This window comes from Drosophila arizonae, chromosome 3, assembly GCF_054131065.1.
Source record: "Drosophila arizonae isolate 15081-1271.41 chromosome 3, UAZ_ARI_1.0, whole genome shotgun sequence".
Classification (NCBI taxonomy): Eukaryota; Metazoa; Arthropoda; class Insecta; order Diptera; family Drosophilidae; genus Drosophila; species Drosophila arizonae.
This window is the reverse complement of record NC_142923.1, coordinates 25382976-25406740: the sequence shown is the minus strand read 5'-3', so window position 1 is coordinate 25406740 and position 23765 is coordinate 25382976. Positions and strand designations below refer to the sequence as shown.

The window sequence follows — 23765 nt, the reverse complement described above, 5'->3', positions numbered from 1 at the left end:
AAAGCCGATGATCAGTCAGTCAGCCCGACGCTGGCGCTGGCGCTGGCGCGTTCCATCAACCGCGATGCGCAGTGTAAGCGGCAATACACACTAAATAAAAAATCAATTTGATGGCTCGCACAGATCGTTAAGATCCCGGCCCAGACTCTGTGGCTTCCATTCCAGCAGTCGGCAATTGGACAGCGCCGCAGCAAGATCGTCGTGAACGCGTCTCAGAAATCGAATCGTTACAAATTACACAGACTTTTTTTATTGTAACATAAAACAAATCATTGGCAAATTGAATGTAAAATTTTAAATAAATACAATTGAACTATTTTAACTAAATTAATAACTATTTATGAGCAGTGCTTAAAAAATTTAATTTGATTCGTGATTTTTATATAAAACTATATCTTGTATAATATATACCGAGGTATAAAGTCAAGTGGTGTATTTATTATACAGCGTCTAGATTCTTTGATGATAGCCACCTGCAAAGAAACGGAATTAGATAAAAATATTGTTATAATTGTGTGTGACAAAATTTAATGCGAACAAAAAATTAAACAAGTTTCAATGAATTGATCACCTAATTGTTTTCTTTTCTGAGCAATTTTAATTAGCAACATTACTTCATTTAAACTATTTCGGTAGATCAATTTTCGCCAATTTATTCTGTTTGTTAAAAGGCAACTCAATAAATTTTACTTGAATGCTTAAGAAGACAATTCGACCAAATAATTAAATAAGAAATTTCTAATTAAAGAGCTCTATAAAAGTAGGATCACTACACTAATTATTTTATTTTTATTTTTTTTATATATTCCTTCAAGATATTACTATGGAAATAAAAATATAAATAAAAAAAAAAAAAACATATATAATAAAAATAAATTCTATCAAAGTATAGCTTTATAAAAAAAAAAAATATAAAATAACTAAATACAATATAAGTAAATATTAAATGCAAAAAAAAAAAAATTAAAATCTAATAAATACCCTAATAAATACAAAATAAATAAATAATTATTTTTAAAATAACAGAAATATTCAAAATGCACTTAATAATTTGTTGCTGAGCGGACATCAAATAAAAAAGATTTTTTTCTCAGATGAAATATTTTTTAAATTGATATTTCTTCTCCATTTTATATTTTAATCAGCTCCTTCTTGTAGTTTGAGTTTAGTGGCAACGCTGCTAATGGAAAGATTCTGCAGCCAAAGTACCGCAATATTGAAATCAAATCAGTTCGATACTCGCGCTTAAAAGAGGAAGAAAGGCGACGTTGTGATTTTTTGCAGAAGCTGCAATAATCATTTCAACTGTGTTCGTGCCTGTGTGTGTTTTTACTTTGTGTGATTTTTTAGACAACTAAGCGAAAAAAAGTTGGTGACCAAAATTTAGCTGAAGTCGCGCGGGAGATTTTTGTTGACGATAGTGTGGAAACTCATAAATTGCAGCTAATCGGGGAATTCGAGTGCGATCGGCAAGAGCCAATGCGCTAATTAGGCGAACAGTGCGAAAAAGACAGAGAAACGGCAAAATACACCATATAAACAAATCAGATGAAAAAGCAGAAAGCTGAGCAATGTTGAAAAGACGCCGATGTAAACAACAGCAACAAACAACACAAGAGCAACAACAACAACAATACCAACAGCAACATTCGCATTTTCAGCAACAATTATAAGCACGCACGACCAGCAGACCCTTGGCAACATGCTGCTAAAGCTTGGAAACATGTTGCTAGCGCTAGCTAATATCTTCGCCTTGGCCTCGGCCTTGGCAGCCACACAGCCAAATCCATCAGCCGAGTTCAGAGAGTGCACCAGCATAGATATACGCAACGAATGCAGCAAAATGAAACTATTGGATAACTGCACAGTGGTCATTGGCTATGTAATGATCACACTGCTGCCCAGTCACAATTGCAACTTTACGGCGTATTCGTTTCCCAAATTACGCGAAATCACGGACTTTATGATATTCACCGAGGTAAAGGACTTGACCAACATCCGTGATATGTTTCCCAATCTCACTGTAATACGCGGCCGAAAACTCTTTCTTAATTATGCTCTGGGCATTAGCAGTATGCCCGATTTAGAACTGGTAAGTGAAAATTATTATGCAGAAAATTGCGAAATGATGAGATATGTATATATTATATAATTTATTGATATATAAGAATTGATTGACTTGAGAAGGCAAGTAAAATTCACATGTAGTATTTGAAAGAGCTTAATCTTCTGATCGATTATCGATATTATTGTTCTCTCTATTTCAGTTGGAATTCAAATCTCTAGTTGCCATACAACGTGGACACGTCTACATCGGCAACTGCCCCAAGCTCTGCCAGCTGAATAGGGTATGCATAATTCGTGATATCTAGATGTGCTTAGACAATTCTCCTTCTATAGGTCAATTGGGATCGACTCACTCTGAGTGCTGGGGAGAATCATATTGTCAGTGGATCCAACAACTGTACGCATCGTGCTAACTGCAAAGGTTGCGCCTCCAACTATTGTTGGTCGAATTTCACCTGCCAACGCTTCGAAAACGATAATGTGGTACATTATGATCGGTGGGTGTATGGATTTCTTGTCAATATTATTTTATGACTTATCAACTTATCATTTTCGTAAGAAAAAACAATTAAGAAACTCGGAAATTATCATTGAAAGCGATTGCACAGTTTCGACATTTAACATTTCAATGTTAGTTTTTTCGAGGCAATCAGTTAAGAGAAGCTTAACACTAACATTTTAATGTTAATTGAAGCCAATGATGTTATTGCAAGAAGGTTAAACTTAGTAAAGACTAAGCTTTGGATTATGTAGTTAGAGCATGGGACAATATTTTAAAAAAATTAAGCAATTTGAATTGTTTCGTACTCTGTTGCATTATACAGAAATTTGCAGAGCTGCCATGAGGACTGCCTGGGCGGCTGTCACAATGCAACAGCCGCAGGCTGCGTGGTCTGCCGAGGACTAACGGATGCGGGTGTCTGTGTGAAGCGTTGCCCGCCAAACAAGTGAGTGAGAAGCTGAGCCACGTCCGGCTTGGCGTCTGGTTGATTGCCACTTAGTCTTAGTCCGTTTGCAGGTATGTGCTGGAGCATTATCAACGCTGTTACACCCGCGACGAATGCATCCGTATTCATGGCCATTACACGTTTGGCTACAAGTGCGTCGCATTCTGTCCCAGCGGCTACAAGGCCAATGCCGCATCACAATGCGTACGCTGTGCGCCGCTGGAGGCATGCATTAGCGTCTGTTCGCCGGAGCATATGGATGGAATGATTGTCATCTACAATCTGGCCGATGCCGAGGAATTGCGCGGTTGCCAAATTGTTAACAGCAGCCTCATCATCACCATACGCAACAAGGTCAACGAGGAGCAGCTGGAGCAGAGTTTCAGCAGTCTACGCGAAATACGTGGACATTTGAAGATCTATCGGTTCGTATGACATCCCAAAAACAGGACTGTCTATTGAATGGTTTATTTTTAGTGCCTCCCAGCTGAGCAGCTTAAAATTTCTGAGCAACCTGCGCCGCATACACGGCGATCCGCTCGAGAATCGCCATTTCGCCTTCGTGCTGTATGACAACAAGCAGCTCACCGAACTGTGGGAGCCAACCAAGCAGCTGGAGTTTATTACCGGCGGCATGTACATGGATCGCAATAATAAGCTGTGCAACAGGCATATCAGAGAGTTTCAGGATCGCGTCATACACGACAAGGTGATGGACAAGCTACAGACCAGCGATCAGGAGGTGCTTTGCGGTCCAGCCAAGCTGCAGTTGATCGTGCAGGTGAGTCAGCCTGCCTACAGCATATATAGCTAATCTCTATAAAAGGATTTGAAGCAAATGTAGATTCCCTCTATCCTGTACAGCCCACATCGCATCGCACAGTGCAACTCAGCTGGCTGAAATCTCAAATGAGCGTGGAGCTGGAGCTGATTTATAGAACCGTGCCGTTGGGCACAAAATACGCCGAGCAGAGCGAACTGGAGGCGCCAGTCTGCACGCGCATCAACTGGCAGAGACTATTGCTCTTTGCGGACGATCTTCAAGATAATGGCACCCACTACAGCTATCAGCTGGATCAGCTTCGTCCGCATACGCGCTACGCCTGCTTGTTGCGTACCTTTGGAGGCGATGCGCAGCACGATGCACGGAGCGATTTGATGTACGTGGAAACGCACATGGATATACCGAAGCCTCCTTCACTGGCCGTAAACAAAAAGACGGACAATACGCTAACGCTGCGCTTGAATGGGAAGGAGCTGGAGTACTATATGTTAACCGTGCACGAGCTGGCAGACGATGTCGCCTACATGGATGAGCGCAATTTTTGCCGGCAACCGGCGACCAGGCAGGACATGGAAGCAGTGCGATGGCGCCAGGAACAAGATGACTACGATGCATGCTGTGCCCGACAGGCAAATCAAGCGCTCGATCAGGATTTCATTAGCCAAATGGCTGACATGTATCGCTGCAGTCTGGATGAGGCTGACAACTGCACGCCCGTGGGGGCAAAGTCGGGAAAACAGCTGCGCCTGGATGCCAATGTGACGGCCTATGAGCTGCGCCAGCTGGAGCGTTATCGCTTATACTCGTTGCAATTGCAGGCTTGCAATATGCTCGGCTGCAGCAGCTCCACGACGGTGCACGAGCGCACAAATTTCACAATCGGCGCAGATTTGCCGCTGATAATGGCATGCCGTCTCCCCAAGACAATGGACTACATTGTGCGCTTTGCAGAGCCAGATCAACCGAATGGATTGATTGTTAACTACGTGCTGCACTATCGCAGCAATGTGTCCGAGCAGGTGGCCGAAACGCATCTGAGCTGTATAACGCGACGTCAGCATGCCCTGGCGAATTACGTGCATAAGAGCTCATTGAACGGCACCTACAACGAGTGTGCCGTGCGCGTTCATTCGCTAGCTGGAGATGTCATCACAAACTATGTGGCAATTACGTGGTGCGACGCGGAGCAAAGCAAGATGCCGCCAACGATAGCGCCGGAGATTCCTAATGAAGGTCTACAGCCAGCTAAGACAAAGGAACATGCGCAGGAGGGGAAGGAAGAGATTCATTCGCATGTCCGTGGTGTAAGCATATTTCTGTTATGTTTCTTCTTTGGATGCGGATTATCGCTGGTTTGGCTGCTCTATAAGCGGCGCTGTTGGCGCAAGTGGCCGGGACTGCGTCGATATGTGCCAGTGCGGGAGCAATGGTTGCGTGAGCGCCAACAGACCGAGGATCGTGAGATACTCGTGGATGGCTTTGAGACGGTGCGTTTTCAGAACAACAACAATAACAACAATAGCAGTAGCAGCATTGGTAATAATGAGTATTAATGTAAATTAACATTAATATGAAATTGTAATCATAACTACAAAGGTCAACTTACCATTACTATAAGCGCAACTTATGCATCCCTTGACTCCTTGGCCGTTCCCTCAGCTTCATCGTCGGCGTTGTTGCTGTTGTTAGCAAATAACATTGTCGGCACACTGCTCGAGGGCAGCAACATAATGTCGCTGTCCGAGGTGGGTGTGGGTGTGCGTGGCGACGGCACCTGTTGGCGTGCCTTGGCACGCTCCATTTTAGCCTGCTCATACTCTTTGAGTTCTGAGAGCTTAAGTTGTATAGTCTGTAGTTCCCGGCGACGCATTTTATAATGTTTGTCTTTTGTTTTGCTTTCCTGCTTTGTTTTTAGTGATGGGTGACGCTTGATGTACCGATATTTTTAAGCTACCGACTATCGAGTAGGGTATGAATAAGAAATAAGTCAAAATGGACGTTTTGTGTCGGTTGTTTTTATAATTATTACAATAAAATGAAAAGATTTCAGTCTTTAGCAGCTAGACTTATATAACGATTTCAGTTTACCAAACATATGGTGTAAGTATTCAAACTTACTATCGATATATACATTTTAAAATTCCTAAAAGAAGTTTAGTCGCTTTGCATAAATTTCGAAGTACGTTGTGTGTTAACGTACTTTTAAGAAATACCATTTAATTTATTTACATGTAACTGTCGCCTCAAACCACCTCAAAAATACACACAAACTTATATCTAACTGATTTTAAGCACACATCAATCGTCGTCTAGGAATAGTCCACCCAGATCAAGATCGTCCCCGTTTTCGCTGGAGACTTGCTGACTTTTGAAGTCTGTGAAATATTTACCATCGCTTCTAGCATCCCAACCGCTATCTTCCGCCTCCACGGCCAGGTGGCGAGCATGTTTGGGTGGCGTGAAGTGGGTATAAGTACAATTTGTATATTGGTAGGTTGAGCTATTAGAGCTAGGCCGGATATCATAGTGCTCGGCCAAGAACTGCAGTACTTGCTCTCTACTGCAGAGGCTGTTGAATTGAACGCGTAAGGCGCGTTTCATTGCGCTGTTCCACATAAAACTCAGATGATGATGAAAGCACTGGAAATGCAAATTATCACCCGCAGACTCGGCGATGTCCAGCCACTGCTGTACACACACCTTTGGCGTTGAAGTTGCCAGTGGATAGTCACTGTTGAACAAGGCCGGATTCGCAAGTAATCCACGGGCAGCCATGACGCCCGCGGCCTGCGTTTGTTTGTGCAGCTTGCAGGCATCTTGATAGCTTTCCACATTGCCATTGACTATCAGTGGAATTTGCAGAGATTTGGCGACTTCGGCCATGGCCTCCACATTAAGTGTATCCTTGGAATGCTTCTGTGCGGGTGTCCGTCCATGCAGCGTCAAGAATGTGACGCCACAATGCTCCAATTGCTGAGCCAGCTGAATTGTCTTATGCACTGATGTCTGGTTATCGCTGCTGTTCATGAGACGCATTTTCACCGATACGCTGAAATCTGTAGGCAGTGTGCGCCGCAAACTTTGAACAATGTCGCGCACCTGCTCAGGCTGCCGCAAAAGACCGCAACCATAGCCTTTGGCTATTGCCCAGCCTTGCGGGCAGCCACAATTTAAATCTACACCATCCACATAGGGATAAATGAGTTGTGACGCTGTAACAAATTCCAGTGCATCCTTGGCTGCAAATTGAGCGATGAGAGGTTGATCATCGAGGCCAGTCGTAAACTCATTCTGTCTAGCCTTCTCGCTGTTGTTGATTGAATCCGCTATCATCATAGGGGTAAACGCCAATTGGACTCCATTCTGTCGCAACAATCTGCGAAACTCCAGCTTACTGTATCGCACCATGGGAGCACTGACCCGCAGAAAACCCTGGGTGTCAGCAAAGAGAGCTCCAATGTCATGGTGGGGTCTTTGTCTTGGCAATTCCATTCAAGATATGATTGTTGATCTATTCTCGTGGCGTCCACGTTTTACCTAATTTAAAAACACACTCAGCTGATAGGTGCAGATCAGCTGCTGACTCAGCTGAGCAGCAGCCTTTGAAAAATGGATCTCAATAATTTGAATGCTTGGAATTATTAAACTTAGCTACCCTGAAGCTAATTTGAGCAAAATTAACCTTTCAAAAGAATAGTTCGCATACATATTTAATTTTCGAATTGTAAAAACTGAGAGGTAATTTGTCGATAGTTAGCTGTAAACGATACACCATCTTTAGCGATGTGCGTTAGTTTTAAATTTATAATGCTGACAGGCAAAATACCCTATTTTATTGTTATTTTTACTTAAATCAAACGAAGATTAAAATGACAAATAAATTACCATACAGTATTCAAAATACGATTTTAAAAAGGAAATCGTATTAATTCTAATTTTACTTTAGTTTCTACTAGAGAACATTAACATGTATGCAAAATAAATATTTAAATTACCAAGATAATAAAATAATTTATTTTAAATTAGGTTTTATAATCTTAAAATCAAATCATATGAAAAAACTATTAATAATAAGAAACTGTAATAATATTATTTCTTACATCACGTTAACTTCAAAACATATTCGTACATGTTGAATTTTTCCGCTTTAGAACCCATCTCTAATATCTGAAATTTAAAAACCGATAAGTCAATAAATGAAATGAATCGATAGTGCCAAAGTGAGTTGCTCACCTCCAGCGTGTAGGTGAAAAAACTCAATCGCAATATCTTTAATTAAATAAATTAATACATGTACAAATAAAAGAGCGCAGTGACTAATCGGCCAACAAAAGGCTAGAGACGTCAATGACGTGCAAGTAAAACGCAATGAAATAGTGAACGCATCAACAACAGCGTCCAACAACAACGACAACAACAGCGACACAACTACAACAAAATGCATTTCTCAATACCAGACACACAGGAACAGTATGCGGATGGGAGCGGTGGCTCGCCCACATACACGGTATACAATATCTACATTAATGGTAACTATCATTGCTGCTTGCGCTACAAGCAGCTGCACGCGTTGCACGAACAGCTGCGTAGGCGTTGCGCGGACGCCGCCTTGCCGCCATTCCCACCCAAGCGACTGCTGCCATTGAGCAACAGTCAGCTGGAGACTCGACGTGCCGCACTGGAGCACTATTTGCAGATCATTGGCCAGGATGCGGGAATCGCACGCCTCCCATACTTGCAACAGTTTTTGCAGCGCGCTCAATTGGACACGGCGCTGGCCGAGTGCTCTGTGGGTCGCGAGGATGAGCAACAGCAGCTCCAGGTGGAGGTGTATAGTGGCTGGGCACCAGGACCGGGAGGAGGAAGTGGTGTGCAATTGCTGGTCAATTGTCATGTGCAGCAGAATGCAAGCGCTCTGCTGCAGTCCGTCTGCCGCATGCTGCAGCTGCCCGACGAACTAATGCAATTCTTTTGTTTGTATCTCATGAGACATGTGGAGGCACCCGAAGAGAGAGCCTCCTCCTGTTCCTCCACACCTGATGATCCGTCCGCCGTGCTGCTACTGCGTCGCCTGATGGACTTCGAATCGCCCTACATTTCGCGCATGCATGCGCAGCCCTGTCAATTGCTCTTGCGCACGTGCTATTGGAACTCACGCTGGGATGCCAAGCTGCTGGGCAACAGTGTCGCACTCAACCTACTCTACAATCAGACGCTGGCGGATGTGGCTCGCGAATGGATCATTTGTACGCCCGAAATGCGACGGGAGTTGTGCAGTTTGCAACTGCAGTCGCGGCCCTTGCAATATCTGGAGCTAGTGCGTCAACTGCCCTCCTATGGCTGTCTGCAGTTCGGCGCCGCGCAAGTGGACTATCCGGAGCTGGACACCACAGCGCTGGTGACCATTGGTAATCGGGAGCTAAGCCTACGCACGGCACGCGGTGCCAAGATTTATGAGACCAAATTCCGGGTCACACGGATGCGATGCTGGCGAGTGAGTGCGATGCATAATACGTACGAGTCGCGGGACCAGCCCACGCAGCTGCAGTTGTCCTTTGAGTATCTCATGTCGAAGCAAACACTCCGCTGGATAACTATCACCAGCCAGCAAGCGATGCTGATGTCTGTGTCCCTGCAGGCGATGGTCGATGAGCTGCTGCATAGCGACAGCAATGGCAGCAATGGTGGCGGCGGCGGCAGCGATGATGAGCAGGAGGCGAGCACCTCACGTGGCGCATCGGAATCGACCACATCGACGCCCAGTTCCGTTTCTTCGTCCTGCACCACAACATCAGGCACATCGACCACAATGACGCCGCCGGTTAAGTTTCTAGCTCAACGCTCCAAGCAGCAACACAAGCTGACAACGGCTCGCACCTTTGCGGCTGTTTTCTTTCGCAATGACGACACGGCTGCGTCCGTGCGCAACGAAGCATTCGAGGGCATTGGCGATGATGATCTGTAATCTCTACGTATGTTAAATTCCTGGCGCAACTGGAAAACAATCGATCAGCAATGCACTCTCCATGTAAGAATGTTGTCACATTAATTTCCAATATCATTGGCTATCCTTGATATACTCTCGATGTAAGAATGTGGTCACCTTAATTTCCAATATCATCCTTGATATACTTCAGTTTTACTACTTCGACAACAGCTAATGGGAGTGCTGCTTCAAGGTTCTCAATTGTTTCCCAGCAGTGCTGTAATAATATGTTTGTGTATGTTATAAATGTAAAATAATTGTTGTTTACTTCAGATCGTAAACAACGCATCGCCAAAATAGTTTATTTTTAAAGAAATTGAAACTATTAGCACAAATCTAACTGTTATTCGTAATACATATACATATGTTATGCAGCACAAAGGCATAAAATTATATGTTATCACGAATCAAACAGTAATTTACCTACATATATACCTTCCCTTACCTTGGTGCTGCCAAATCTAATGACGAAAAAAAATTTTAACTAATGTGCATTTTATTATGTTAAAGACAAAAGTAGGTTTTATTATCGAAATACATATGAGATGGTCATATTGTCGAAATGATAATTGATTAAAACCATGGTGTTGTGTTTAACAATGCTCAGTAAGAACTATTTACATAAATACATATATGATAATTCTTTTGTAAAAAATTTTTATATGATTGCTCTCTATCTACATTTCCTTTTTATATTGTAAGTGTATGTATACGCATATGTGCAGCTATTTTTTCAATAATTATTAACAGTTGAACAAAATATATATGTTATGCATTTTATAGAAATAAACGTAAAACGAAATTGTAAAAATTGTGGAAGGTTTGTTTTCATATTTTTAACGGCTGCGAGTAGCAGCCGCTGTTAAGTATATTTTGGGCTGTGTTAATCAACCGCCTTTTGGCGCTGCCAACACATTTTAATTAATCGATAAGCGGCCAATCGATAATATTGTCAAATGCAACAACGAAAAGAAAAAAAATAGCTCACAATTCTCCCAATAATAGATTTGGGAATTGTGTGATAAACAAAAAATAGCAACTAAAGCAATATTTTCTATCAACACAATTACAAAATGGAACGCAACAATGGGTAAGCCAGATATTCGCTTGACACGCATAAGATGTTTCTACTACACTAAGCTTGTGACGCATACAAATTGAAAAAAGTAAACACTCAGTGATTGAGGGTGTTTGCGACTGTAGATGTGCATGCATGTGTGTGTGTGTGTGTGTTTTGCACGAAAAACTACACGATATATTTTGCGATATTGAAAAACTGAGTTGGCTAACCTAATATATAACTTTATTATAGACGCTATCCCTACATTCGCCGCCAGGGCAGTGGCAACGGACCACACAACCATCATCATCATAATAATGCAAATTCAGCATCGGCTGCTTCGCCATCTTCGGCATCAACAGCAACAAACACATCGCATAGCACACAATACTCCAATAATAGCATTAATAATGCAACAACTAACACCAATGTGCTCTATGCAACTGTCTCGCAACAACAACAACAGCAGCAGCAAAATGTACCCATATCACAGCACGATGAATTAATACGTTACATTCGCGAGGCTTGGAATAAAGTGAGTATATAGATGACACATATATATATATATATATATATATATATATATATATTTGGTCAGACAATTTATAGCATCTTGTGGCAGGTCATTTTTCTTCATAGTGTGTGGATTAATGTGTTATTATATATTTTTTTTCTAAAATTGTTTTTCGTCTGCTTACAGGTGAGCGAACAGGGTGAAATATACTGCAATGAATCTGATAATCAATTAAAAAATTTCAAACCATTCAATCTGGAAGAGTATTGGGGACAGCGTCTGGTACAGAATATACATGTTACCACAACACATCAGTAAAAAGAACAAAACAATCTATAATTCAATAAAGGACAATTGCGCGTAACACCGTTAGCGTATAGACTAAGTAAAATGTAAAATTCTATATAAATCGCATATGCTTTGACAACAACACAAAGATCTGTAAATTGCTGTTTTTCACATCTTTTGATTTTGTTGTTTACTTTTTCGACTTTTCTTATGCGAAATAATATACTTAAATGTGTGTATTTCAGTTATACAATTAACAAGCACTGCCAGCTGCGATGAAAAAAGCTAAACAAAAGAGGATAATATATTATTAGTATTTGATTTAACATGATATTTTAAACATTTTTTCAATTGTTCATTTATTGCTGACAATTTCAAATATTCGAATAGTCAAAGCAAATTTCTTACAACCCTGTAAAAACAGTTATAAATCAATAGTATTTAAATCAGCACTCATGGATTTTATGATAAAACGTTATAACAATTAAAAAACAAAGTTGGATTTATCCACTGGTCAGTGATTTATCTTAACGAGCAACCGATTTGAAATGACTATGAAAACCTATCGATACGATCGATAAATGCCTTTTTAAAAGGATTAAAATAACCACATATTTGTTGGTTTAAATCGACAAAACCTTCCTTTAGTGCAGTGAGAGATGCATATTAAATATAAAAATACATAAAATTCGGATGTGGATGCGGCACGTAAATTATAACACCATTCGATACTTATCGATAATATTTCGTAAATAGAGAACGTAAATTGCTTTTTCTATGCATGAAGTCCGATAGTGACATCCCACTTTGGTCAACCAAATTGAGCAATAAATAGATAAATATAAGTTTCATGAAACATTCTAAATGTTTGCCCATTTTTGCAAATATTTACAATTATTTCTCTCGAAACTCCGCGAAATGTGCATTTTGTTGAGCGGTTGCAGAATGCAGATAAGGTAATTCAAATAATTGAATATCATTGAACAATCTGTAGAATCTGTAAATTAAAAATTCTAAAATTTTAACGATTTGTTTATCGCATCAACAATTTCAAATTGACTTTATCGCCATTTCACACGGTTGTATTTTCTCAATATCTCTGGCGGGCTTTTGCACAAGTTTTACCGCCAAAAAGCTGAGTCAACTAATATCGACAGTGATCAACCGATAAAATTGTTTTCTAATTTCCGGAAATGGTCAGTCCTTCAAAGCAATTGCCTTCCCCTGCGAAGGAAACTCTTTCCCCTGCCAAAAGGCGCTTGGATGCGCTGATGAAGTCAATGGATGAAGAGTGTTCACTCGAGAAACGAAATAAAGAGAATAATCCAATTGAGAAATTGAGGAACAAAGATGAAGAGCAGTATTTGGATTTGATAAAAAGGATTATCGATAATGGTGACGAGCGGATGGATCGTACCATGGTGGGTACCCGATCCATTTTCGGCGCCCAAATGCGCTTCAATCTACGCGATTCGTTCCCCTTGCTGACCACCAAGCGCGTCTTCTTTCGGGGCGTGGCCGAGGAGCTGATCTGGTTCATTGCTGGGCAGACAGATGCAAAGATCCTGCAGGAGAAGAATGTACACATATGGGATGGTAATAGCACCCGCGAGTTTCTCGACAAATGTGGCCACACGGATCGCGAGGTGGGTGATCTGGGTCCGGTATATGGCTTCCAGTGGCGTCACTTTGGCGCAAAATATGGTAAATGCACCGACGACTACACCGGCCAGGGTATTGATCAGCTGAAACAGGTCATCGATACTATACGCAACAATCCGGCGGATCGTCGCATCATAATGTCCGCCTGGAATCCTTTGGACATACCCCAAATGGCGTTGCCGCCGTGCCACTGCCTGGCGCAGTTCTATGTATCGCAGTCGCGTGGTGAATTGTCCTGCCAACTGTATCAGCGCAGCGCCGACATGGGTCTGGGAGTGCCTTTCAACATCGCCTCGTATGCCTTGTTGACCTACATGATCGCCCATGTGACGGGCTTAAAACCCGGCGATTTTGTCCATACACTGGGCGATGCTCACGTCTATAACAATCATGTGAATCCCCTGCTGGAGCAGATGAAACGTGAACCACGTCCCTTCCCCAAACTTGTTTTCAAGAGGCAAGTTACGAATATTGAGGATTTTCGCTACGAAGATTTCGAAATTGTTGGTTACAATCCGTACGGAAAGATTCAAATGGAAATGGCCGTATAATTGATAATTCTTATTTTATAATTGTAAAAATAAACATATATCTCATTTTATCTCACAAGACTCAAAATGTGGAATTTTTGCATATCAATAGTTTTCAGATATTTTGAAATGCCGATTTGCGGTGGCTTAGCCTGTTCAAGTGGATGACCATAGACATTCTTCCAAGATATAAATATACATATGTATATGTGGGTATATACTCATTAGAGAGTGGCCAAATTATAGATTTCTAAGCTTTGTAAACAACTTTAGAGAAGGGTTCAGAAAATATTAAGCTCTGAAAAACTGTCGTCATACTGTTAACTTAACAGACCGATTAACATAATCACGATCACGGTTGAATTGTGATTTTATGTTAAGGTCCATCTCTAACTTACTGCACTCGGCATAAATTGCTTTTACATATTGAGAATCGACCGGCTTGATCAATAAATTTTGATTTTGAGTTTGTTCAAAATTAAATAACATGCAAAAACAAAGCATATCTAATTGAAGTCCAATTGAATAAAATGAAATGCATGTTTAAAATCTGACAGTGCAGAGTCTATAGTGGATATAAAAAACTAGTTGCTATAACTTCATATATTTGTCAACAAAATATTTTTTATATTCATATCCAATCTCTGCAGTATGTCTAATGAAACATAAATGGCAACAGAAAATGAAAACCCTTTTGATTTTGTGAACGGCATTGTAGTACTTTCATAAAAAGAATTAATTTTATTTCTTTCGCTGTTTGCCAGACCGTTTACTGTTTTAAACTATTTCACTGCACACCTCAGCTGTTTAGACCATCTTGCGCAGCAATCTGTTGATCTTGTCCTCGCGGTTGCCGAAATCACCACCGTTTACGTAGTGATTGGCCTTCTTGCGCCAGCCGCCGGTTGGCGTGTTCAGCTTGAAGGGCCACAGGAAGTTGGAGGCGTACTTGAATTTGGGTCCAACGGTGAAGATCTCATGGACCAAATCCTCAACGCACTGAATGCCATGCGCCTTGCGGAGCTTGCGCTCGATAACAAAGTTATCGGTGATTGGAACACGCTGGCGGTTATGCTTAACAAAGCCGCGCTTGTAGATCAGCTCGCGCACCGACTTCAGATTGGGGTAACCCCAGGTGATGTAGGGCTCGGCAATACGCAACATGTTGATGGTGGCCTTATTCAGCTTGATGAACACACCATTGTTGATCTGGCGCAAACGGAACAGCTGCAGCACTTTGCGTACCTTCGGTGCAACCTTGTTGATACTGCAAGTGTATAATTTAGCAGTTAATAACAATACTTGCATGATTCTGACAAATTCACTCACCCGCGAATACGCACAACGAATGCCAATTTGGCTTCGGCGGGCACGTAGAACTGATTACGGCTCTTGGCCAAGCGACGGAGCTTGATCTCACGCTGATCAGCCTTGATGTACTCGTTCTGGTACTTTTCGGCACGCACTAGATTCTCCTTCTTGCGCAGGGCAATGACAGCGACACGCTTCAGCCGACGTTTCGTCTCTGCAACACGCTTGCTGATTTGTTTCTTGCTGAACTTCAGTTTGGATTCCGGCACAGCGGGCAGCTTTTTAGCTGCTGGTTTCTTAGCGGCCGGGGCTGGCATCTGTTTAAGGCACAAATTTGCATCATTTTTAGAACGGTTGTCGTTGAGAAATTTGAAAATATAGCACTAACCTTTTACTAGACACTATGCACGTTGGTAAAAGAAAGGGAAAGAAAGAGCGGAAGCTCGATGTACGCCATGTTGCGACTGTCAAAATATACACAAAGCAACTCTGTGCAGCAGTGTTGTTAAACACTGTAAAAATTCCATGGTTGTAGTTCGATAAATTACCGATAAGAAAAATCAGCTGTGGTTGGTGGCGTTCGCCCGCGCATTTCACAATTTGTGGACAGTTCATTTTATTGCTTATTTTTTAGTATTCTGTGCTCAAATGCAGTGTCCCAGCAGTCCCATTAACCATACAAGTGTCGAGCAAAAACGTCATGCACAAAATGTGGCCAGACAACAGCGCATAGGCATGCCAAAGTTGCGCGACCTGCTACGAGAGGTAAGCAAAAAAATATAATGATTTCCCTGGAGCTAAACTTCCAAGTTTTTCAATCCACAGAAATGTCGCATACGAATTTTAAATGCACGCAACGACAGAGTCGATGGAAATCGTAAAGTGCAACTGGTTAGTTGGTGAAACAAAATATTAAGAATTAGTTAATTAAACTTGATTTCTAGTCGGAGCTCGAAGAAATTTTACGGTTAGAGCTAAAAGAACTGGACCAGGATTTGGAATTGGAACAACATGTCTATGAGGAGCTGCTCTCCGATGTGAACGAATGGTATGCCCTACAAGAGCAGCACCTGGAAGCACTGTATACTGAGCCGGACACCGATTCAAAAGATCATGAACTGATTTGTCCCGTGTGTTTGATCAAGTCGCTGCAGCGCTTCAAATCTCTATATACTTGCGAATGTGGTGCACGATTCGAGCACGCCGCAGACAAGCCGCAATTGGAGCAATTGATTCAACAGAAAGTTAACGAACACGAGCTGCACTGCACCCAGGCGCTGCAGTTCTTCATAGAGGCACAGCCAACGGGCAATCGCTTATTCACCATCTGCGGAAGCTGTGATTTTTGTAGCTCCATTTAAATGGTTTCCAATCTGATTGTTCTGGCTGCGACCAGTTTTAAATTAGAAAATGTTTATTTATTATAGATATAGATTATAAAATATGGCTTAACGTTCTGTTCTAAACATCTATTTCTTTAAGCTCTGCTATGTATCATCGTCCACAATCTCCACTTCATCCTCGCCAACCTCCACGCCGCAGTGCAGCTCGTTGCCCTGCTGATAGGCCCAGGACATGAGTTCAGTGGTAAAGTAGATGCCCAGCTGGCCTCGATGATCGATGGCAATGAGGCCGCCCGTCTGCTTGAAATGAGCGGTCATATTTTGTAGCATCTCTTCCACTGCCTCTTGTATCGAATAATCTTTGTGCCGCACCAGCGCCAACACGCGTGAGCTCAAATTGTAGCGCATGATCGACTCACCATGCCCAGTGGCTGAGACAGCACCTGCCTCATTGTCCGCATAGGTGCCAGCTCCCAGTATTGGCGAATCCCCCACACGACCCGACAACTTACCTGTTAGACCACCTGTTGAGGTCGCTGCTGCCACATTGCCACACGCATCGATGGCCACAGCGCCAACGGTGCCTGGAACCACATTGTAAAGCGTGTCAGTATTTGAAGTCTTAAATACTTTCAGGAGTTTTTGCGATGCCTCTGTGACCAACGAATTCTTGGGTAGAATTTCGAATCCTTCCTCTTTGGCCAATCGCATGGCGCCGTCGCCTGCTAGAAACCGATAATTCGTCTTCTCCATGACACACCTGGCCAGGCTAATGGGATGCATTATGTTCCGTGCCATGGTAACGCAGCCGCCTTCCAGTCGGGAGCCGTCCATGATCGACGCATCCATTTCCACATTGCCGTCCTCTGTCAGCACGGATCCAAAGCCGGCGTTGAAGTGAATATCTGCTTCGAGGACCATGACCGCCTGCTCCACAGCATCCAGCGCGCTGCCCGTCTCCAGCATAGCCTTGTAGCCTCGTTGCGCTGCCTGCTTGACGCCCAACTTGACGCACTCTACCTTATCGGCGTCTATGTGCCCAGCACCACCGTGTACCAGCACAGTGGGCAATATAGCATCACTGGCCAAGCTGCGCCTTCCCCATTTTAGAATTGGAAGCAACATTCTCTGGGGCAACCTAAGGCCATGTAGCATTTTAAGAGACACGTATTTATCGACCTGCAGGAGGAGAACCTAAATTTGGGAAATAATAAAATGGGGAAATAAATAATAAATATTAAAAAAAAAAAAAACATGGCAGGTGGCATGATTTTCGAGTTTATTTTTGCCTATTTTCTACATTTTGAAACATGAAAAGCCAGCAAAGATATTTTCAAATCGTCTCTTTATATTTCCAAACCGGCTCGTTTCGCTTTCCATGCAGTTTGGCAGTCACAGCGACTCTCAAACTGTAGCCGAACACCGGCAAATAAGCAAAACACATGTAAACAAAAACAATGCAGACAACACAAAAATCAACAAACTTACGTAACGACAGATTGAGGAGCTAGTACTCGACAAGTGCTCAACTCAAATATACCTCGTACATGCATATTTACATGAAAATAGTACGTAAAATGTGAACTTTAGTGTCTTGCTGTAAAAATAAACATAATTTATTTAAAACTTGTTTGGCTTTGCTAAGAAAATATTGAAATTGAAAATTGAAATTTCCCTGCAAGTGCATGCCTGTATCTCTGTTTGATATGCCTCGCTATGCCGCTTGCAGAAGGTAAAAGAATAAACGAAAAATGCGAAAGCTTTCGCGCGATCTTGCACGTGCATGCACGCTCCGTTGCTCGGTCGCTCGGCTGTTTTGCTTGCAAGCTGGCGCTCTCCCTCGCTCTCCCTTGCTCTCACCCACTGTCTGTCTCTCACGCACGCACAGCTTCTTGAGCGAGAATTCTTCGTTGACCGTTTCCTTCAGTACGTTGCGTTACTCAGCTGCAGACGGTTGGAGCAGCTGCCACTAACGGGAAAATTGTTCGGCCTTCTTCGAATCAGTAGAAACGTGCGCATATTTCATTTAATGTCTCTACCGTTTTGTTTATATTCACAATAATTGCGATAAAACACACAAATTAAAAGTAAAGCGCGAACGCGGCGTGCGTTTTATGTTAATATACTATACGCTATACATGCATACACACATACAAACACATAAGTACATGCTATATACACATACAATATGTGTATCTAAAATACGAAATATCTTTTGAAGCAACACAAGTACAATAAAATAAGTACGTATAGAAAACTAGTTGCTGCTCCGTATTTTTGTAATTGCGAAATATAATTTGTTTACATTTTCAACTTTCTGTGCGGTTTCCAAATATCGGCATTTTACTCGTGCGCAAAATACAATGTGGCAGAAGAATCGTCTGGTCCAGTGTTTGTGGATAATCTAAATAAATATCTGAAATAAATGTATTCAAAATGTGTGAAGCTCGAAATTAATGAATTCATTTCTTCGTGATCTCTAAAAAGTTATTAGATTCGGCTTCAGTTTCTTTTTTTTTTTTTGCTTGTTGGGTTTCGTTAAAATGGGTCCGGTCTTTAATCTTATACGCTGTGATCAATTGTTCAATAGCTCGCGTGATACTTATGATAATCTAAAGACCGACATTTGCGGCATAGATCGTGTGAAATATATTTTAACATGCCTTTGCATCTGCGTGCTGTTTCTTGGATGCATTTATGTATGGAAAAAATGTGATAGGTGAGTTTCAATATCAATAATTGATAGTGCAAGTAATACTTTATAATTCTTAAATTAAATGTGTAACTGTATATATGTACATATGTATGTAAGTACAGAAAGGGAAATGTAAATTTTGTATATAAAATAATATATGAATACATACATACAAATATATACTTATATGTATACATGTATATATACATTCAAATACATATATTTATGCATTCTCAGCTACTTTCACTCTTTTCGAATTTTAATGCAGTATCAGATACATATGTATATACAAATACATATTTACACACATATGTATATCTCCCCATATCTAGTAAACAAAGCAATTCGTATATCTCATTGATGAAAAATCTAATCTGATTCGTACATACATATATATTATATGTATGTACATATAACTAAATATTCATATTCGAATCAAGCCCATTATTCATTATGTCATATTCCTGATCATTCCTAAGAGCTCGAAATTTCAACTGAATGGAATTTTTAAAAATACATTGGAATATTAATTGGAAAATTTCGTGACTTTCCTCAAACATACAGATGGGAGAAGATTGACAAGCAACCTTCGAAATGTTTCGGAAAAGTTTTGCATCTAAGCAATCGTAAATTCGATTGAAATCAGCTATGCGTAATATATGTGGGAAAATGTTTATTCGATTTATAGATTTCCGTTTGTAACCAAGCATTTGTTTGTTGAGTTTTTTGTTTTCCGTTTTGACTCTTTTTAAATTGTAAATTTTGCGTAATATGCCGTCTCCAATAATTTTGAAAGTACTTATGCCAATTCTGGCGCGTTCGCTCCTGCCCCGTGTGGGACGGAATCTGGTGCAGAGCCGCTCGAAGTCCGAAGTGCTGCAGCAGGTCTCCGAGGGTCTGACTGTGCCCAGGACACTATTGAAGCACCGCATAAGTCCCGTTTAATCGAATGACAGCAAATGTTCGGCTGCATGTTCTGTCGAACGGCCAGAAACAGGCTTGAGAATTTTGTTTAAGAACCGATCCTAGCTGCAGTTTTTAATTTTTGTAATCTTTCTAGTATCGTATCAAAATTTGTGATTGTATGTATTTTTAGCCGATTGTAAAAAAAAACCCTGAATTTCGTAAATTTGTGTCGTGGAATCGAAAGCAAACTTGGTGTTTATGTGCAAAAGTCGTTAACCCGATGTAATTTGATTGATTTCTAATAATAATAATGGACCCCAGTATTATACTCGTTTTGTGTGTCTGCATTCTAATCGGAATGTTCCTTCCCATGGGATCGAATTTACATTAATCAATTACTCGATATAGCTTTATATTCATACTTTTGTCTGAATACATTAATTTTGTCTATGTGAGTACTGAGTCACCGAAAATATAGATTATCTGATAGGGATATGCAGACATTTAGAGTTAGATAAAAAATTGTTCTATTTATATGGTCTTAGAAGTACCATATATAAAATTATATTAATGTGGTTCCTATAAGAATACTGTTGGGATCCTAAAACTAATAATCATAGCTATAATATGCCGATACTATTAATTGTATTAATTACGATCCTGAGGATAGTGACGAAGATAATTATAATAATGTGCAAGATGCTAGTGCTGATAAATAGGATAAAGAAGTTGAGAATGATTACGATCGGAACATTAAAATGATAATTGCGATATAGTTGATTATGATAACTTAGGTAATGATGATAATAAATAGATATTGATGATCGTCATGGTAATGCCATCGTCATTCTTATAGCACTGATCGTAATAAAAAAGGATAAGCTAATAATAACGAAAATGATGATAATGGTAACTTTCAGTCACCATGATAATGATCATGATCGACATTAGCTATTTAACGATTGAGTTCTAGCTACTTCCAATTGCAGCACTCTCGGCTAGAGAAGTCGTAACACATTTATGTTTGTTCTAGGTTTGCCGAGTCATATAAACTATATTTAGATTTGTATCTCTTGGCTTAGTGTTTTGTAACATTTTCACTGTCAATCCGATTTTCCGAATTCTCCACGCCGAGTAACTCTCTTGAGTAAGCAGAACAAGTGACTCGAACCATGTGAATATTCTATGAGATAAACAAATTGGGAACTTTTATTTAAATATAGCACATGCGTTTATAAACAACATGCAAAAGGCAACAAACCAGCGCAGTCTTTGTACACATGTACATATACATATACATACATACATATATAACTAAAAGGGGAAGAGGAGCAAATTACTCATGTGGCGCTTGGCCAGCTGTTGAAACAAATGAAAAGCACAACCAAACAGACAACAATGAAATCAAAAATGTTCCAGCTACGTATTACTTTTCATAAAACTTATATATACATATATATATGTAATTTATATGTATGTATGTATCTGAGTATCTTTGAGATGCATATTTCTTAGTAAAACATTTGAATATCTCATTTTGTGAAAATCCCATGGTTCGCTGTTCGCTATTTAATTCGAATTTTGGCTTTTATATGTCCCCAGACACTCGCCTAATGACCGAACAACCGACCGACCGACCGACTGCACGATTTAAATGAGTAAACAGAACAGATGCACACACAGGCATATGCATACATACATAGATGTAAATATATATTATATATTAAAAGATATATTTCCATTGAGCGCCAACGACAGCCGACGGGCGACACAAAACATGAAATCTAAATCTAGTTGCAAAATCATTTGAATTATTTACTGACAGCCGTGACAAAAGTCAAATAGAAAAGTAATAAAAAAATAAAAATAACAATAAATAAAAAAAATTCCCAGCAATTTCATAAATATTATAGGTCTAGAAATATTTTTATTGAAAGCCGAATACTCTTGGGAGAATAATTTTTTGCTGAAAGAGTATATTGATCATAATTGAATTTAAAGAATTTGTATATTGTTATTAATAAATATAAATTGTATTTTTATTAATATTTTCGTTAACAATTTAAGTTAGGATTTCTAAAAATTTAATATGTGAGATATATAGATGATAGATTATTAGATTATAGTTTGCGATGGGATTAAAAATGAACTTTAAAGGTAAACATAAAAAAAAAATATGTAAATATATATTTTATATGAATATATAAAAAATATAATACCCATGAAAATTATATATATATATATATATATATATATATATATATATATATATATATATATATATATGTATATTGCAATTCTTATATATATAAATATATAATACAAATATGTATGTATGTATGTATATAAAGTAAGGTTATGTTCGTTTATTAATGTTGAAGTATTATTTATATATATATATATATATATATATATATATATATATATATATATATATATATATATATATATATATATATATATATATATATATATATATATATTTAATGATAATGACTATACTGGCGATAATGCAAAATATTTTATATTTTATATTATTTAAAATAATTTAGTTGGTTTACAACATTTTAGGTTAGCTTAAGTTGGGTTAGGTTAGATTGAATTAGGATAGATCATCAGTGCTACTGAATTGGGTTAGGTTCGAATGAATTAAGATAGATCGTTAGTACTAATGAGCTCATATTATGTCATGTATAACTAGTCTGACTAGATTACAATATTTGGACTAGACTAGATTACAATAGTTCAAACTAGCTGTAAATATCAATTCGATATTTTACTGAAAATAGTTTAAAAGTGTTCCGAAAGTCTTATCGCAGCTATTTCTAGCTGTGTGACACGCATTTCATAGTGTATTAAATGTCGCATACGCCTTCTGGCTGTGGATCAATGAACGTTGCTCTCGGTGAGGTGGCGGCGCTTGCGATTGCCTGTGGTTGCTGTGGCTGTGGCTGTAGCTGTGGCTGCATTGCGACGTCATCGTTGTTCTTTGCTTGATGTGCATGTGTACACATACAGAGATATCTATATATTGTATTGTATGCATACATTTGCCCGGCTCAATTAATAAAAGTTTACTCCAGTTTGCATACGGACAGCATACGACACCGAGGGACAGATATGTAATCAAGGGACGGGCACAAGTTTTCATAGGAATTTCGTTTCGAACTGTGTTTTGGTTGGCTCTTTTTTTTTGTTTGTTTGATGTTGTTTTGGTTATTTGGTCTTGTCATCAGTGTGCTTGGCCATCGAATAGCTCGTAAATGAAATGAACTGTATCGCAGACTTAGCTTGGCTTGGCGTGGCGTGGCAGTCCGTAACTTGGATCGCCGGATCATTGGTCATTGGTCATTCAATATGCGCATATATCTTCATCATCTGCTCGAAATGGAGGCAGCAGCTGCAGCCGGCAAAGCATTAAACAGTTGCCCGCTTTGTCATTTCAATATTTGTTGTCATATACATATTTATCTGCGGTCAATTCAATGGACTTAATTAAAGTAACTCCATGCACAAATGCCTAGGCACAATATGTGGCACAAATATGAATGCAATGCCCTTAAGCTATCAATTCATATGCTCGAATTGCTTTTGAGCAAATAAACAAACAAGTAAAATTGATTAAAAATTGTTCATAATTATGATTTGTTAGTGAATGTAGAATATTTTTAA

The 23765-nt window shown here is 39.9% G+C and overlaps 9 protein-coding genes and 1 pseudogene across 12 annotated transcripts in view; 6 read left to right on the top strand and 4 right to left on the bottom strand.

Moving 5' to 3' along the window:
- The first annotated feature begins 174 nt into the window (after positions 1-174).
- On the top strand, positions 175-5854 carry LOC108611591 (protein CG10702). 2 transcript variants are annotated; one of them, XM_089465755.1, is made up of 8 exons: positions 175-286; positions 1146-2092; positions 2268-2348; positions 2401-2564; positions 2892-3014; positions 3086-3439; positions 3492-3795; positions 3879-5854. In XM_089465755.1, the coding sequence occupies exons 2-8, from the start codon at positions 1703-1705 to the stop codon at positions 5349-5351; spliced, it is 2889 nt and encodes a 962-aa protein (XP_089321881.1). In that variant the 5' UTR covers positions 175-286; positions 1146-1702; the 3' UTR covers positions 5352-5854. The 2 variants fall into 2 exon arrangements, with proteins under 2 accessions (XP_089321881.1, XP_017859803.1); XM_018004314.2 differs by having other exon boundaries at positions 275-415.
- LOC108611595 (uncharacterized) lies at positions 377-5668 on the bottom strand. The gene is made up of 2 exons (XM_018004322.2): positions 5405-5668; positions 377-473 (listed from the first exon to the last, which is right to left on the bottom strand). Exon 1 carries the CDS (start codon positions 5666-5668, stop codon positions 5423-5425), a length of 246 nt encoding a protein of 81 aa, XP_017859811.1. The 3' UTR covers positions 377-473; positions 5405-5422.
- LOC108611594 (uncharacterized) lies at positions 5768-11804 on the top strand. 2 transcript variants are annotated; one of them, XM_089465757.1, is made up of 3 exons: positions 5768-5898; positions 11097-11379; positions 11545-11804. In XM_089465757.1, exons 1-3 carry the CDS (start codon positions 5894-5896, stop codon positions 11674-11676), a joined length of 420 nt encoding a protein of 139 aa, XP_089321883.1. In that variant the 5' UTR covers positions 5768-5893; the 3' UTR covers positions 11677-11804. The 2 variants fall into 2 exon arrangements, with proteins under 2 accessions (XP_089321883.1, XP_017859807.1); XM_018004318.2 differs by lacking the exon at positions 5768-5898 and adding an exon at positions 10717-10874.
- Positions 5967-7566, bottom strand: Dus4 (Dihydrouridine synthase 4). The gene has a single exon (XM_018004316.2). The coding sequence runs from the start codon at positions 7288-7290 to the stop codon at positions 6097-6099; it is 1194 nt and encodes a 397-aa protein (XP_017859805.1). The 5' UTR covers positions 7291-7566; the 3' UTR covers positions 5967-6096.
- Snx17 (sorting nexin 17) lies at positions 8009-10595 on the top strand. Its single transcript, XM_018004315.2, has one exon. It carries the CDS (start codon positions 8237-8239, stop codon positions 9761-9763), a length of 1527 nt encoding a protein of 508 aa, XP_017859804.1. The 5' UTR covers positions 8009-8236; the 3' UTR covers positions 9764-10595.
- Positions 11805-11950: 146 nt separating the features above from the next.
- On the top strand, positions 11951-13919 carry Ts (Thymidylate synthase). Its single transcript, XM_018004980.2, has 2 exons — positions 11951-12602; positions 12848-13919. Exons 1-2 carry the CDS (start codon positions 12511-12513, stop codon positions 13857-13859), a joined length of 1104 nt encoding a protein of 367 aa, XP_017860469.2. The 5' UTR covers positions 11951-12510; the 3' UTR covers positions 13860-13919.
- Positions 13920-14556: 637 nt separating this feature from the next.
- RpL7 (ribosomal protein L7) lies at positions 14557-15685 on the bottom strand. The gene is made up of 3 exons (XM_018004392.2): positions 15538-15685; positions 15168-15466; positions 14557-15105 (listed from the first exon to the last, which is right to left on the bottom strand). The coding sequence occupies exons 2-3, from the start codon at positions 15464-15466 to the stop codon at positions 14646-14648; spliced, it is 759 nt and encodes a 252-aa protein (XP_017859881.1). The 5' UTR covers positions 15538-15685; the 3' UTR covers positions 14557-14645.
- A 92-nt stretch (positions 15686-15777) lies between these two features.
- On the top strand, positions 15778-16615 carry Ripalpha (RPA-interacting protein alpha). The gene is made up of 3 exons (XM_018004393.2): positions 15778-15914; positions 15975-16040; positions 16094-16615. The coding sequence occupies exons 1-3, from the start codon at positions 15798-15800 to the stop codon at positions 16508-16510; spliced, it is 600 nt and encodes a 199-aa protein (XP_017859882.1). The 5' UTR covers positions 15778-15797; the 3' UTR covers positions 16511-16615.
- Positions 16546-17951, bottom strand: LOC108611647 (putative isoaspartyl peptidase/L-asparaginase GA20639 pseudogene; annotated as a pseudogene).
- A 288-nt stretch (positions 17952-18239) lies between these two features.
- Positions 18240-23765, top strand: part of Sur (Sulfonylurea receptor) — an 80110-nt gene continuing 74584 nt past the window's right edge. The window contains exon 1 of one of the 2 annotated variants that reach the window (XM_089465753.1): positions 18240-19211. In XM_089465753.1, the coding sequence (XP_089321879.1) occupies positions 19036-19211 (176 nt within the window). In that variant the 5' untranslated portion in view covers positions 18240-19035. The remainder of the gene's footprint in view (positions 19212-23765) is intronic. The other variant, XM_089465752.1, reaches the window with a different exon arrangement.

Excerpts from the sequence above, each read along its gene's own strand:
- LOC108611591 (XM_089465755.1), top strand. The coding sequence starts at position 1,703 with ATGCTGCTAAAGCTTGGAAACATGTTGCTAGCGCTAGCTAATATCTTC. Across the intron at positions 2,565-2,891 it reads AATGTGGTACATTATGATCG|AAATTTGCAGAGCTGCCATG; the intron begins GTGGGTGTATGG and ends TGCATTATACAG. Across the intron at positions 3,796-3,878 it reads AGCTGCAGTTGATCGTGCAG|CCCACATCGCATCGCACAGT; the intron begins GTGAGTCAGCCT and ends TATCCTGTACAG.
- LOC108611595 (XM_018004322.2), bottom strand. The coding sequence starts at position 5,668 with ATGCGTCGCCGGGAACTACAGACTATACAACTTAAGCTCTCAGAACTC.
- Dus4 (XM_018004316.2), bottom strand. The coding sequence starts at position 7,290 with ATGGAATTGCCAAGACAAAGACCCCACCATGACATTGGAGCTCTCTTT.
- Snx17 (XM_018004315.2), top strand. The coding sequence starts at position 8,237 with ATGCATTTCTCAATACCAGACACACAGGAACAGTATGCGGATGGGAGC.
- LOC108611594 (XM_018004318.2), top strand. Across the intron at positions 11,380-11,544 it reads TTCGCGAGGCTTGGAATAAA|GTGAGCGAACAGGGTGAAAT; the intron begins GTGAGTATATAG and ends GTCTGCTTACAG.
- Ts (XM_018004980.2), top strand. The coding sequence starts at position 12,511 with ATGTTTGCCCATTTTTGCAAATATTTACAATTATTTCTCTCGAAACTC. Across the intron at positions 12,603-12,847 it reads GGTTGCAGAATGCAGATAAG|TCCTTCAAAGCAATTGCCTT; the intron begins GTAATTCAAATA and ends GGAAATGGTCAG.
- RpL7 (XM_018004392.2), bottom strand. The coding sequence starts at position 15,466 with ATGCCAGCCCCGGCCGCTAAGAAACCAGCAGCTAAAAAGCTGCCCGCT. Across the intron at positions 15,106-15,167 it reads TTCGTTGTGCGTATTCGCGG|TATCAACAAGGTTGCACCGA; the intron begins GTGAGTGAATTT and ends ATACACTTGCAG.
- Ripalpha (XM_018004393.2), top strand. The coding sequence starts at position 15,798 with ATGCAGTGTCCCAGCAGTCCCATTAACCATACAAGTGTCGAGCAAAAA. Across the intron at positions 15,915-15,974 it reads TGCGCGACCTGCTACGAGAG|AAATGTCGCATACGAATTTT; the intron begins GTAAGCAAAAAA and ends TTCAATCCACAG. Across the intron at positions 16,041-16,093 it reads GAAATCGTAAAGTGCAACTG|TCGGAGCTCGAAGAAATTTT; the intron begins GTTAGTTGGTGA and ends CTTGATTTCTAG.